The sequence below is a fragment of the Podarcis melisellensis genome, assembly GCF_964234715.1.
Source record: "Podarcis melisellensis genome assembly, chromosome: 5".
Classification (NCBI taxonomy): Eukaryota; Metazoa; Chordata; class Lepidosauria; order Squamata; family Lacertidae; genus Podarcis; species Podarcis melisellensis.
In genome coordinates this window covers 66,381,896-66,395,530 of record NC_138537.1, presented here as the reverse complement: position 1 = coordinate 66,395,530, position 13,635 = coordinate 66,381,896, and the positions used below count along the sequence as shown (strand labels likewise).

The following is a 13,635-nucleotide window of genomic DNA, read 5'->3' as shown; positions in this document are numbered from 1 at the left end:
TATTCTGTATTTTATGCTACGAAACACCCTGAGATCTTTGGATGAAGGGCAGTATACAAATTCAATGAATGAATGAATGAATGAATGAATGAATGAATAATATGCAACAACAAAGCACACATCTGGAATGGAGCAAAAGCTGTTGGTTTCTGGATTCTCTGTTTGGAAATTTATGAACTAGTATTTATTTATTTACTTATTTCCCTGAGCTTTCTAGAGTTGTTTTGAGGTTCAAACACCTGTGGTGAAAGATCCAAATAACTTTTAGGGAATTGAAAATCTTTTCAGTAAGACTAGCGAAACTTCCCTGGGGACTGCAGCACACCCCTAATTAAAGTCCTTCCACTTTTTCTTTTCTTTTTTGCATAATATACTTTAATATTTCACTGTGGTTCAGAATATTTATAGGATTAAGCTTTAGGGTTAAAGAGTTAGAATTGCACTTTGGGTTCCAAACAGGCTTTTAAAAAAACTTTTGTTTTGTTTGTTTGTCTTGCTACTCATTTTTTATTTCAATGTTATTTTTGCCTTTAAACAAAAGTGAGTAAGTTCATTAAAAAAAAATCAAATGCTGCAAATCTGACAGCAAAAGAAATTCAGAGTGCTTTGCAGTGATGCAGTCACCTGAGCACATCATCATCACACCTAAAGAGTTGGCTAGTCTGTGCAGAAACAACAAAAGGAAATGGACTCACTGGCAGGATTTGAATAAACTTTCACAACTTTATTGAATTTAAACATAGAGGATGATAATGTAACAACATTCAATAGTATATATACATGTAGAATATAACAATGTAACAAACCAGAAGGGGAAGTTGAGGGAAGTCAGGTGGGGAGGGAGAGGATTGTAAATGTAATGGTAAGGTAGGATTGGATAATGGTATGTGATATTTGATATTTGCAATTACAAAATCTCAATAAAAATATTAAAGATAATAATAATAAAATTGGCTAGTCCGTGATGAAGGAATTAAGAGTTTTCTGGAGACCTGCAAAGCTTGTAGCTGGCTACTTCTACCAGAAGCCAAATGGCATGTAATATGACTGTGTGTAAGACTGGAATTGATCTTCACTATGTTTGTGTGCTTGATAGCTCGTGGTCATTGCCTATGATGATGGGGATCCTGTGAAGTTCAACACCACCACTGTAGAAATTTCAGTATTGCAACCCTCAGTAATTCCAAGGTTTACCCAGGATGAATACAGGTATAGTATGTCTCCCATTTCTACCATTACATGTGGGATAATGGTTAGAGTGTTGGACTATGACCTGGGAGAGGATGGAGCTCACTGGGCGACCTTGGGCCAGGCACCATCTCTTAGCCTAACCACAGGGTTGCTGTGACAATGAAATGGGGGGAGGAGAGCCATGCATATCACCTTGAAATCCTTGGAAGATAAAGGCGGTATGTAAATGTAAGGAATAAATATTTAAAATATCATCAATATTGCTAAAGGGAAATGTGAGGGGAGGAGAAAGAAACTATTATTTGAACTCTGTCATTATGTAGGCTGTGAAAAGTATAATGTAATCAGGAAGCAAAGTTAGCACCAAGAAATAAACAGCGATTTCCTTGTCAGGCATGTGGATTGTATCCAACTTAAGTCATATAGCAGACCCATTGAAACAAATGAATTTAGCTAACTTAAACCCACTGGGTCTACTCTGCCTATGGCTCAGCTGGACACAGTCTTGTGTAGTTAAATGTTATACGTTAATGACAACTACCTGTGTCTCGTTCATCTGGCTGGTTTTATTTAATTGGTTGCATTCATTCTTCAGTTCACTGATGGACAGTTACACAGATATGAAGGGCTTATAATTGGATTATGTACCCTTTTATGGCTCCCCTTAATGTATAGAAAGGATCATAGAATTGTAGAGTTGGGAGGGACCTAGAGGATCATTTTGTCCAACCCTCTGCAATGCAGGAATATGTAGCTCTCCCATATGGCAATCGAACCTGCAAACTTGGTGTTATCAGCACCATGCTGTAACCAGCTGAGCTACCCAGACATTCCATGACATCAAAGGTCCAATGTCTGCTTATGCTGAGACTCCAGGTCCACCTCAGATCTCTTACCACAAAACTAGAGCTGCTAAACTGAAGTGATTGCATTGTTCTCTTATTTACCATGAAACCATTCAAAAATGTAATGGCATTATTTTCATAGCCACTTCATTTATATACCACTTTGCCATGTATGTTATGCTCAAAACATCTAGAACAAAGCATAACCAGAACAATTATGCAACGAGAGGGACATAATTCTGGGATAGTTAATAGGATGTGTCAGAGCAAGCAGAGAAATAAAATGATTTGTTGATTGAAGCTAAAGCATGTGAGGAGTAGAGTTGTTATGCTAGGTTGCAGGGAATTATAAGAAAGATCCCTATTGTGCTGTATTGTTAATTCTGAATATAGCTGCTTTTCCATTGATCCATTTTTCATATACCTGCATGGCTTGTATGGCATTGGACACTTATTTGCCTATGATTCTAGCTATGTGAATCACTGGCAAATAAGTTACACAATTTACACAGGAACTGGTAGGCATGGACACATCAGCAGGCTATGTACAGCATTTGGATAATTGGGTGCTTTAACAAAGAAGATGAGTTCATTAAATGATGTGCTCTGCTGCTTATGGATTCATTCAGAATTTGACAGTGGCATGTTTTTAGCATCGCTGTGACTGTAATCTGTACATGTGCAAAATTAATTTGAAGTTAAAAAAAAGGAATCTTTCTGGGGGAAAGGAACGCAGAAGTCCTTCTAACTCTTTCTAGCATTATAAAATGTGCAAAGGCCAGATGTGAAATTAAAGCTAAAGCAGAAATAGTTAAATTAATATCTGGTTGTGTGTGTGTGTGTGTTTAGAAATGGCATCCTCTTGTGATTAATTACCCTTTTTAAAAAAGTAAAAGATCAAAGGTACCTTGGATTTTTGTTAATTAATGCATATCTTGTCCTCTTACACAACTAGAAAGTCATAGTTAATAGCCATGGACTGCAATTGTAGGCAATAAATTGCTAGCTAAAGAGTGCAATCAATAGCTATTAAGTATTGCCTGTGGGCACATTTAACAGGTGTTCAAGCATTTTATGTCAAGTAAAGGAAAATAGTCACATCTTTCAAATGCATTGAAACAGCAAAGTAAACCCTAGGCTCCATTTTGGGAAATTGGTCTGTTGTTAAGGAACACTAACTTTCTGTTAAGGGCTTTATTTCTTGCAGAAAAAGTGAAATACCAAAGGTCACAGTGTTCAGTTGATGTTGTTGCAACATGACCTTTCTTTCTATAAGCATGATCCAGTGCACAGATTTCTAATTCACAAGAATGATCTTGACTGACCAGAATGTTCTCCTCTCTGCTCTGTTTCTATTTCCAGGCATGTGCCATATAGGGTAAGATAAAACTGTGACTGAGAAATTAGTTGTACATAACAGTTAAGGAGACAGTTTGAGTGAAGACAGATGTTAACCTTTCAAAAGGAGAGAAGCACTTTGCTTTTACTATCCTTAAAGTGTGTGTGTGTGTGTGTGTGTGTGTGTGTGTGTGTTCTGCTGTCAGTTCTGTCTGTGCAGTTTTGTAAACAGTTTGAAATCTTACTAAATTTCCTTCTGCAATGTAAAGTGTGAGTGTTTATACACAGAAACGTGTATGTGCCTATTTAAACAATATTTTAAAGTTAATCAACCTACTTGGCACACAATGGAGTGGACAAGATTGACTTCCTCAGCATGGGAAGCGAATTGTTATTTCACCATTCATCTTGCCTGCATGTACATCTGTGGTATAAACTATGAAGCTGTGTTCACACCACAGCTAAAAAAATGCAGTAAACATTGTCAGCCTTGACAATGTAGCAGCCAGACAGCAATCCATGCTTTCTAAAGAAGATGGTTTTGTAAATACTAGACCCTTGTCTTGCCTATGTATAAAGGTAGCCTTGATGTCAGTATCCTAAGAGAGCTCGTGTATTTTTCTCTTGCTGGTTAAGGTTTCCTCTGGATAAGCACCACGGTGGTTCAAGAAAAGCTAGTTTTGCATTAAACACTAATGTTATTTATTAACCCAACAGCTTAACTATGCTTTCTTATTTATTACCAAGAAACCATGATCCTTGTTTAACTGTGGATTGTATTACGTTTGAACCCAGCACCCTTACTTAATCATCATTTGTATGGCCATCCCACCACAGACACAAACCATGGCGGTGAAACAAACCAAAGTTTTGAGAAACAAACCATGGCTTGCTTGATTTATCTGTGATACAATTCATGGTTAACTCATAGTTCAACAAACCATGGCTTAGCACTGTGTGAGAACCAAGCCAATATCTTTCCAGCCATTTCATCTCTTTCCTGTTCATTTTCTGTATGGGCCCCACTTGAGTATAATGATCCCAAGAACATCTTTTGCTCTCACAAACCAAAGCATTTTCACTAGCAGGACTTTCTCTTTAGAATGCTCAAAAAGGCACAACAAATCAAAGTATTCTTCCTTAGAGGATTCTGTACAATAATACTTCTTTTCTCCTCCTTCTTTCAAAGTCAAATAACTGAATCTCAGGACACCTCCCTAAGGGAGTTTAATACAGAAGACATGAGGCATGTAATCATAGCAAGATTCTGCATCAACTGCTACAGTAAAGGAAGACTTTCTTCTGACCTTCACAAAGAAGTTTTTAAAAAGTTTTTTCAGCTCTTACTATTATCAAAAGAAATGAAGGGGCTGCTGAATAAATTCTTAATGGCAAACATCCCCCAGCAAAATCATTTTTAACAAATACAGTCATACCTCGGTTTACAGCCGCTTCAGGTTGCGTTTTTTTGGGTTACGGACCGCCGCAATCCGGAAATACTGGAAGGGGTTACTTCTGGGTTTCAGCGGTTGCACATGCTCAGAAGCGCCAGATCGCAACACGTGCGTGCACAGACGTGCAGACGCAGGTTGTGAATGCTGCGAGTTGCAAACGTGCATCCCACACAGATCACGTTTGCAACCTGAGTGTTCACTGTAGTATAAATTTATCATAAAAATTTAAGAATTCTTACACCTTCATTTTTCTTTCTTTCTTTTCTTAGTTATTTATTTAGCAGCACATCCCACCTTTTCACTGTCTTTCGGCGTACAGAATAACCTTTCCATATCTAATTCATCTTGGCAACTATGCTGCAATACTTGATTGTTAAAGAGCTATTTAAAGAGTGCAGTTTGAACCCCTATTCTTTTGATACTGAATAATTCCTGACAAAAATATTGACTTCTAGCTTTCATTTTGAATCCTTGCAAGGACTACACAAGGATGCATTGCACCTGATGACATTAAGTCCATCAGAATGAAGTTTGACATTTATCTTTAAGGATAATAGGCCATGTCAGTGGTTCATTGTAATAATACCTAAACTCCCTTGTCATCTTTTTTTTGAGGTAAATATCACTGAAAAGGTCAAAACTTCATGAACCAATATGACAAATGTAAGGAGGGGGCATAGGAAAAGACACACAATCCCACTGAACATACCTTGCAAATAATATTGCACAGAAGAAAAAGAAACAGTTTAAATTGGCCTTCTGGAAGCAGTGAATGTTGGCAGCTCAGCCTATTGCAGATGTTTTACTGACGTGGTACAGCACACACAAGCACAAAGGCATGCAAAGGTGAAATGCTATAAATTAAAATATGTCAGCTAAACTTTACAGAGCTCTAAAACAGAATGATTTTATTCTCTGGTGCTCAGTGGAACAGAGAGTGAACATTAGGACCACTTTTCTTCTTAGATTCATGAATGGAAGTCACTGCAGTGTGGCTCTTTACCACACTAGGAAAGGAATATCCAAAGCCCCAGACCGCAGGAGAGAGGTCTGTTCCTCTTCTGTGCTTGTGGGTCCCCAATTTACAATCATCTGATAAGTGGGAAATGCTTGAAGTTACATATATCCTGTCTCCATACCTGTGACCAGCAGATCACATGCATTCATTGCCAAATGCAACATCCAGCTTCAAATAGCACCCATCTCAGAGGAGTACACATTTGCACTCCTGACATTCCTGCAGAGTCTGTTATTTAAGAGCTTGATGGGCAGGGCGTGGAAACTGTTGGGACAACTTTGTTGTTTCCATCCAGGTCTGAACATCTTGGTTGATGCCTGAATTTCTGAATTGTGACTCTTGAACTGTGGCCATTGCCAAGCCTATATATGCCTGGATAAAGATCTTCTGTTACACATAAGAGCCTCTGTTGGCATATGTTGGGCATGAGACATGACAGCGTGTTATAATGTACACATTCTTCATACTTAGGGGGGTTGGAAGGGGACTATGACTGAAAGAGACAGGTTCCTACTACCACTTTTTTATAAAAAAGCAAATATATTCTTAAGAAAGCCAAGACATGTTTGTGAGTTGAGGCCCCGTCCCCCACTTTCTGATGAAATAAGACACATGGACACCAGTATTTTACGTTAATGGGCTAAAAATGGCCACAACTTTATTGGTTACAGAATGTGAGTAGTATTGGCTTAGGGCCTAGACACTGGATCTGAACAGACTATACTTGACTCCTGCCCACCCTGCAGGAAGTCATACAAGGGTTAACAACCTGTAGGGGGAACATGTTGGTGGAAATCAACTGGAAACTCCCCTAGAGTCATCGAAGGGTCGTGCCATGGCCCTAGCCACCACCTGGGCTTCAGACAGGAACCATGACCACCGGATTCCTTTAATGGAATACCCTTCACGGGGATGGGTAGGTGATGGCCACAACCTCCCCTTCAACACACAATGCATTTTCCAATGCCTAACCACCAAACCTTACAAAGTTGTGGCGATTTGCTACGAGGTAGGCAAAAAAAAAACAAGTGGCTGGTGCCAATCTGCCAAGTGGAAAAAAATTCTACCAGGCCCCTTCAACAGGTGACCAACCGAGGTCCATAGTAAGGTCAGGTGTTGAATGCATGAGAATAGAGGGAGGTGCAGGAAACAAACAGGCTGAGCCATGGTCCTGTGTTTGCTTAAGAGCAGCAAACCACGCCCCCTAGCCAGCCGCATTGGCTGGCAGGAAGCGAGACCCACTCACAACCCCTCCCCTCGGCGATGCTGAGGAGCTGGGCAACCTTAGGAGCAGGGCCATTGTCGAGTTGCTGCTCGGCATTCAAGGAAAAATCAGTCTCACACCTTAGTAGGTTCCGAAATATGGCTGCCCCTAGGGCTCATGCAGCACAGCTTTTATTGTGTGAAATCAGAAAGATACAAAGTACAAGCCAAGCAATTTGTTCTAGCAAGCAGATAAGAACCTTCGCACTAGACCATGCGAGCATCAGGCCATGCCACGTTAGCCAATCATATAGAACAGCACGAGCTGTTCACGCGCTGTTCATGCTCCAAGGATGCTTCTAGCTATGAAATCACCCTGTAACAATAAGAACTTTGCTCATGCTCTCATGTACAAGCAATCATTTTCCCACATATCCCCTTTTTTTGTTTATATTATTAGAGGAAAAGAGGGACCATTAGTCCAAATCGTACACTTCATTGCCTAAGCGTCTACACTTTGCAACATAAATTCCTCTTGTAACCCCTGTGGTGGGCCGTGGTCGGTACCACCATGCAGTGCATTGGGAAATCAAAGAGGGTATGCATTGAATGCAACAACACACCATAATGAAGCCAGCAATACATGCAATTACAATCAATAATATTTTTCTTAACCATAATCCATTAGGTAACCAAGAAGACAACCACTCCCATGGATCAAAACCTTCAGGTGGATTCAAAGGATTATGGGCTATCATTTGTTCCATATGATCAATAGTAGCAGAGATATTGGTCGATTGATCAGTTATATACATGCAGCAATGAGAATGAATTAAGGCACAAATTCCACCTTTAGAAGCAAGGATCACATCTAAAGCATAATGATGTTGAAGAACTACATTTCTTATTTCTGATATTTTTTTGTTAATCATTTTTAAAGCCAAAATGGTGGAATTAAACAAATTTTCTGTCCAGTTTGCCAATTTATGCAAATCACGGTAATTCATGGCTGCACCTAAAGAAGGCAGAAGGGACCTAGAGATGGCCGTCCCTGTATATTGAGAAATAGGTGATAGTACTTCCCTTTTGTTACGCAAACGGACCGCTGGGAGCTTATCTATTTTATATACCAAGGGTACTACTATACCTAACGTGCAGGTACCAGAAAAGGCAGAGGGGATTTCTTTGTAGGCACGTGTGCCACAAAGTAACCATAAATCAGATTGAAGTAAACATGCAGTTCTGCTGCTCTTTCTCATCCAGTCGAACCAAACATAAAAGTCTCTACACGCAGCTTGTTGTTCATAGGTCATGTAAGTTGTGACATTATTAATTAAAACCTTTGGTCTGCCACTCATGGTTGTAACATTAAGAAAACAAGAAGATCCATTAATGTATTCATGTGTCCAATTACAATATGGATAATGACCTAAAATTTTTTTGCTATTGTGATTAAAATGAAAACAATAAGGAGCTAATTCTACAAGCGATAGAAATACAGGAGGTAAACTTATGCGATTGTCCTTCATATTATTGCTAATCTTATATGAAGCATTTATAGGAATACCATGTAATAGAATGCCAGATCTTTTTGATTGAGGAGGGATATGCATACACATCCAACAATCAGAAAGGTTAAGCATAGAAGCAAAATGATTAATGTCTCTAACGTAAGTATTGTTAGTCCAAATCTGATGATAAAGTTCAGGCCTCCTGGCCTTCTGCAAAAAAGCAGCACGACGAAAGCGGCGTTTTACAAAGTTCACGGAGAGGCTCCATCCGTGTGAAGTGGAATTGTGGGGCCACTCAGGACGATGCCATATTGGTTGCTCGGGGGGGCAATAAGGGTGAGAATGGTAAATTATTCCAATAGCTGTTTCCGAGCAACCTGCGTGATATTTCGTGGCTCGATTATTGGCATGTAAAAACCACAAACCAGGAGAAGCCACACAGCCATTCCTGCAGATACAGGAGCCCATTTGCTGTAAATAGGCCTCATGTACTGCTCCGTGCATTGCTGAGCCAAAAATCCAAACCCAACGAAACGTGGTGACACAGATGGGATGGTCGCTATTGGGGGGCAAAACCCAAGCGATGCCGGTCTGACGAGGGCATCCTTCAAAGCCAGGTTCATTTCCCAGACAAGAGGCGGCAAAACTGTAACGATAAGTGGTAGAAACGGTGGCTTCCCAGGGGGAAGGGGGGCCAACGCGATAGGGTTGAAGATGGCCTTTCAACGTGCCAGGAAACACTGGAACCGCTGTGGAAGGTGACGTAATCCAGGGCACATCAATATGGCGATGTCTCCAACTGCAATGTGGGTTGAGGTCAGGTGAGAGGTCATCACCGGCAAACAGCGTAAAATACGGTTTCAAGGTGCTGGTGTCTCCTTGGGCGAAGACGAGGCAACAGAAGAGCGCCAAGGTCGAACGCAAGAAATCAAAGAAGTTGGACCCTTCCACTGTGGATCTGGAAGCAACCTGTATGACACTAAAGGACGCTGCAATATTTCTTCCTTCCAGAAATGAAGTTCAGCAGGCGTAAAATTCCTGTTGCCAAATAACCAGGGTGACCAATATGTGATCTAAGATGTGCTTCAGAAAATTGACAAGTCCTGGCCTGTATCAAAGATGGGGCACTTTGTGCTGGAGTGACATTGCTGTGCGGTAGATCTGCACTGCGCACGAAAATGGTCCACTTTGCCACATCCAAAGCAGGTTTTATCCTTTGCAGGATTTTTGGACACGGTGGAGGACAGAGCCGTGGCTAGCAGGCAAGCTTTATACGTCTCAGTCCCCACTGACTGGCAGGCTTTAAGCACATCTGCAATGGCTATATTTGGCGTTGTCATCAAAGGGCGCAGCGCTTGCTTACAGTCCTCATTTGCATTATCAAACGCAAGCTGGTGTACGATCACTTCTTGGGCTGCTACGTCTTGAACTTGCCGCTTAAGAGTGTTATTCAAGCGATTGACAAATTGTCCATAAGGCTCTGTAGGGCCCTGTCTGATGCTGCCACCGCGCTCATTCTTGTCATCAGGAACAGAGGACAAAGCTTCTTGGGCAGCAGCGGTGGTGGCTGCCCAATACATAGGATCAAGGGCCAACTGTTGGGCAATAGTAAGAAAATTGCCTCCTCCCGTCAGCCCATCAAGAACATCAGTTTGGTTCAGCATGATGGGGGCTGGGGGTGCAGGGCCATTGTCCTTGACAGAAGAATACAGTTCCTTTATGAATCTCAAATCAAACTGTTCGTGCCGGGCTGGGCCTCCCCCTGGGGGGGCAGGAGCAATCACAGGAAAAAGATTAGGAGTTGTAGAATCAAAAGCTAGCAACGGAGCAGCGGCGCGAAGGGATTCTTGAAGTGGGGTGGAAGCGGTGCCAAATGCCTTGGGCGGAGGAGGTGGAGGAGCGGGGGGTGCTGCAGAATTTGAAGAATGCAGGGGAGTGACAGGAGGAGCCGAAGGGAAAATGTCCGGCGGTTTAGGAGGTAGGTTTGAGGCAGGCAAAGCGGGAGCTGGGAGGGCGGGCGAAGAAGCTGTTGCGGCAGCCAGAAGAATGTTTGAAGGAGTTAAGCACGACATAGCTTTGTAGACGTTACACCAGGCATGCAAAACCTTGACATCAATCTGAGGATGATTTTGAAAGAAGTGTCCAATTTTTTTCCAATCGTCTAACTCCCAATTTCCGTCCTGGGGGAACCAGGGACAGTGAGTGTCCAGGGCTATTATAAGGGACTTAAGGTCAGCTTTCTGAACAGCAAGGTTGTTACTGGCCAAAAGGAATTTAAGGTCTTTAAAAATTTTTTTCTGTGGTGCAGAGAGAGACTTTCCCATGATTGCAAGAGTTGCAAAAAGAGCAGGGAGCACTTACCGGAGGGATCCTTAGGAGGATGAGGGAGGCGCCTTTTGCCCTGTCCGGGCGGAGATAAGTGCTGATAAGTTCGTAACGTAGTCCAGAATCACATTCACACGGGAGCTCTCACCGGGGATCCACTACGTGGATGAACGACGCGTCTGCAGCCCTGCCGGGCGAGGTGAGGCTGAACGTTGTAAAACAGCATGAAGTCCGAAAGAAATCACACGGGAGCACTCACCAGGGATCCACTACGTGGATGAACGACGTGTTGGTGAGTGCTGAATAATGAAAAACAACGTGAAGTCCGAAGGCAGTCACACGGGGCACCAATTGTCGAGTTGCTGCTCGGCATTCAAGGAAAAATCAGTCTCACACCTTAGTAGGTTCCGAAATATGGCTGCCCCTAGGGCTCATGCAGCACAGCTTTTATTGTGTGAAATCAGAAAGATACAAAGTACAAGCCAAGCAATTTGTTCTAGCAAGCAGATAAGAACCTTCGCACTAGACCATGCGAGCATCAGGCCATGCCACGTTAGCCAATCATATAGAACAGCACGAGCTGTTCACGCGCTGTTCATGCTCCAAGGATGCTTCTAGCTATGAAATCACCCTGTAACAATAAGAACTTTGCTCATGCTCTCATGTACAAGCAATCATTTTCCCACAGGCCACCTGCACAGGCCCACTGTCCCTTTGTAGAAATGGAGCCCCTCTGTGCAATTAATGCAAGATTCTGGCTTAATAATTGACCTTTACAGAAACAGGAAAAGCACTTGAGGTAAAATACACAGGACAAACACAGCCACATATTAGCTTTTATCCTTTTTACCCATTCAGTTCCATATGTTTCGACAGAAGTTTCTTAAGGGACTAACAGTATGTTTTCATTGAAGTGATGTATTGTTCTTTGAACCTGATTGCATTAGTTAACTCAAGGAAGTTAAATCGATAAGGCACAATTACTATAAGGTTACAAAGAACATGAATTTTGGTGTTTCTCTATTCACTTCCTTCAAATTCTCCATATTGAATGCAAAAGCACCTTCCTAATTGATATTGATTTCTCAATCCATAGAATTCAGCAATGTCAGAACAGGAGTTACAGAGATGTTACTAAAAAAAGAAAGTGCTAAAAACAGGTTAGGATCAAAAGAAGGGTTTTTACACGCACTCCCCCAAAAATCCATTTTGAATTTTTAAAGACTTCATCTTAGAAAAGTGGACATGGAAGGAATCTAGCCTGCAGGTCTTGAAAATAACAAGGTAGAAAATTGTTTGTACTGTATTTGAGTTTGTCAAACGTACCTTGCTCACCAATTACATCAATAACGTATTGTTATCATTACTTGAATTTTGGTGTCATGCAGACCAATGCAGATGCCAGATAAATGAGAAAAGTTTAATTGAAAACTAGTTCAATCTGTTGGATTACAATTAAATTTATGATTCTTATCCTGTCATCCATAACTTCACTATAGTGTCTGCTATCAGATTTCAGTCTGCACCCAACTGCAGCCCAAATGCTTCTATATGGGAAAATCAGTCACAAAATAATTCTGTGGCTCTGCATTTCCAAATATCTTACTAAGCATTAAGTAGCAAACATTTCTGCTGTTCTTTAATGAAAAGCATGTCACTCCAACTTGGAATTCAAATGTGAAAATTTTACTGTATTTTTCGCTCTAAAAGACACACTTTTCCCCTCCTAAAAAGTAAGGGGAAATGTGTGTGCGTCTTATGGAGCGAATGCAGGCTGTGCAGCTATCCCTGAAGCCAGGAGAGCAAGAGGGATCGGTGCGCACCGATCCCTCTTGCTCTCCTGGCTTCAGGGATAGCCGCGCAAAGCCTCTTCAGGGCAATGGGAAGAACGCTCCCCTTCCCCTGAAGAGGCTTGGCACAGCTATCCCTGAAGCCGTGGAAAGGCGCTGCGCAGAGAGGGAGAGAATTTTTTTTTTCTTGTTCTCCTCCTCTAAAACTAGGTGCGTCTTATGGTTGGGTGCATCTTATGGAGCGAAAAATACGGTACCTTTTTTAGGTGCACTACTAGTAAAGGCTGTAGCTCTTTTCACACATTAATTGTGTACATGGCAAGCAAGGATACAAAAGATAGAAAAGGGCAACCCAGTCAATCAATGGGGATAGAGCAAATACCCTATGAAAAAGGTTACAATGCAGGGTACTCACTTGACCTCTGTTTGCTTTGCATGGCTCCTGCTTACCAGGAGGTAAAGGGGGATTAGGCAGAGGCTAGCAAGGTGCAAACACACCAGCAGAAGCCCAATATTCAAAGGAAGGATGACTGAGTTGGTGTTAACATGCTTACGGAAGCAGAATGGATCCCTGTATCCCTGTTGGAGGAGCACACTTTATCCTGGATATAATCACAAGGAGACTCTGCTCTTAAGAAAATAAAAGGCTGTGTTTATTGCAGGAAGTACATATTGAAAGCAAAGGTCCTAGTTCTAACTAAGGTGGAGATGTGAAGACCCATGCATGCTCTTTCATCTCAGCAAGAGACACAACAAAGTTGTCTCCTCTCCCAAGGAAAGGCTGAAGAAGGAAATGAGGCCAACAACTCTGAGAGTATTGGTCTAAGGGAAGATCAATAGGTCTAGGAAGGTTCCTCTCTATCTAGCCTTCCCATGCAAGTATATCAGCGTACGGTGAAATTTCACCCCAACATACTGAAGCTGAGTTAGAGTACTGGAGTTATCTTAGAGCCAATTCTC

At 41.7% G+C, this 13,635-nt stretch overlaps 1 protein-coding gene across 18 annotated transcripts in view; it reads left to right on the top strand.

The window, feature by feature from the left end:
• PCDH15 (protocadherin related 15) overlaps nt 1-13,635 on the top strand; it is a gene marked incomplete at its 3' end in the record, with an annotated part of 626,354 nt that overhangs the window by 529,522 nt on the left and 83,197 nt on the right. For all 18 annotated transcript variants that reach the window (XM_081912931.1, XM_081912944.1, XM_081912932.1 and 15 more), the window contains one exon: nt 1,097-1,209. In XM_081912931.1, coding sequence (XP_081769057.1) covers nt 1,097-1,209 — 113 coding nt within the window. The remainder of the gene's footprint in view (nt 1-1,096; nt 1,210-13,635) is intronic.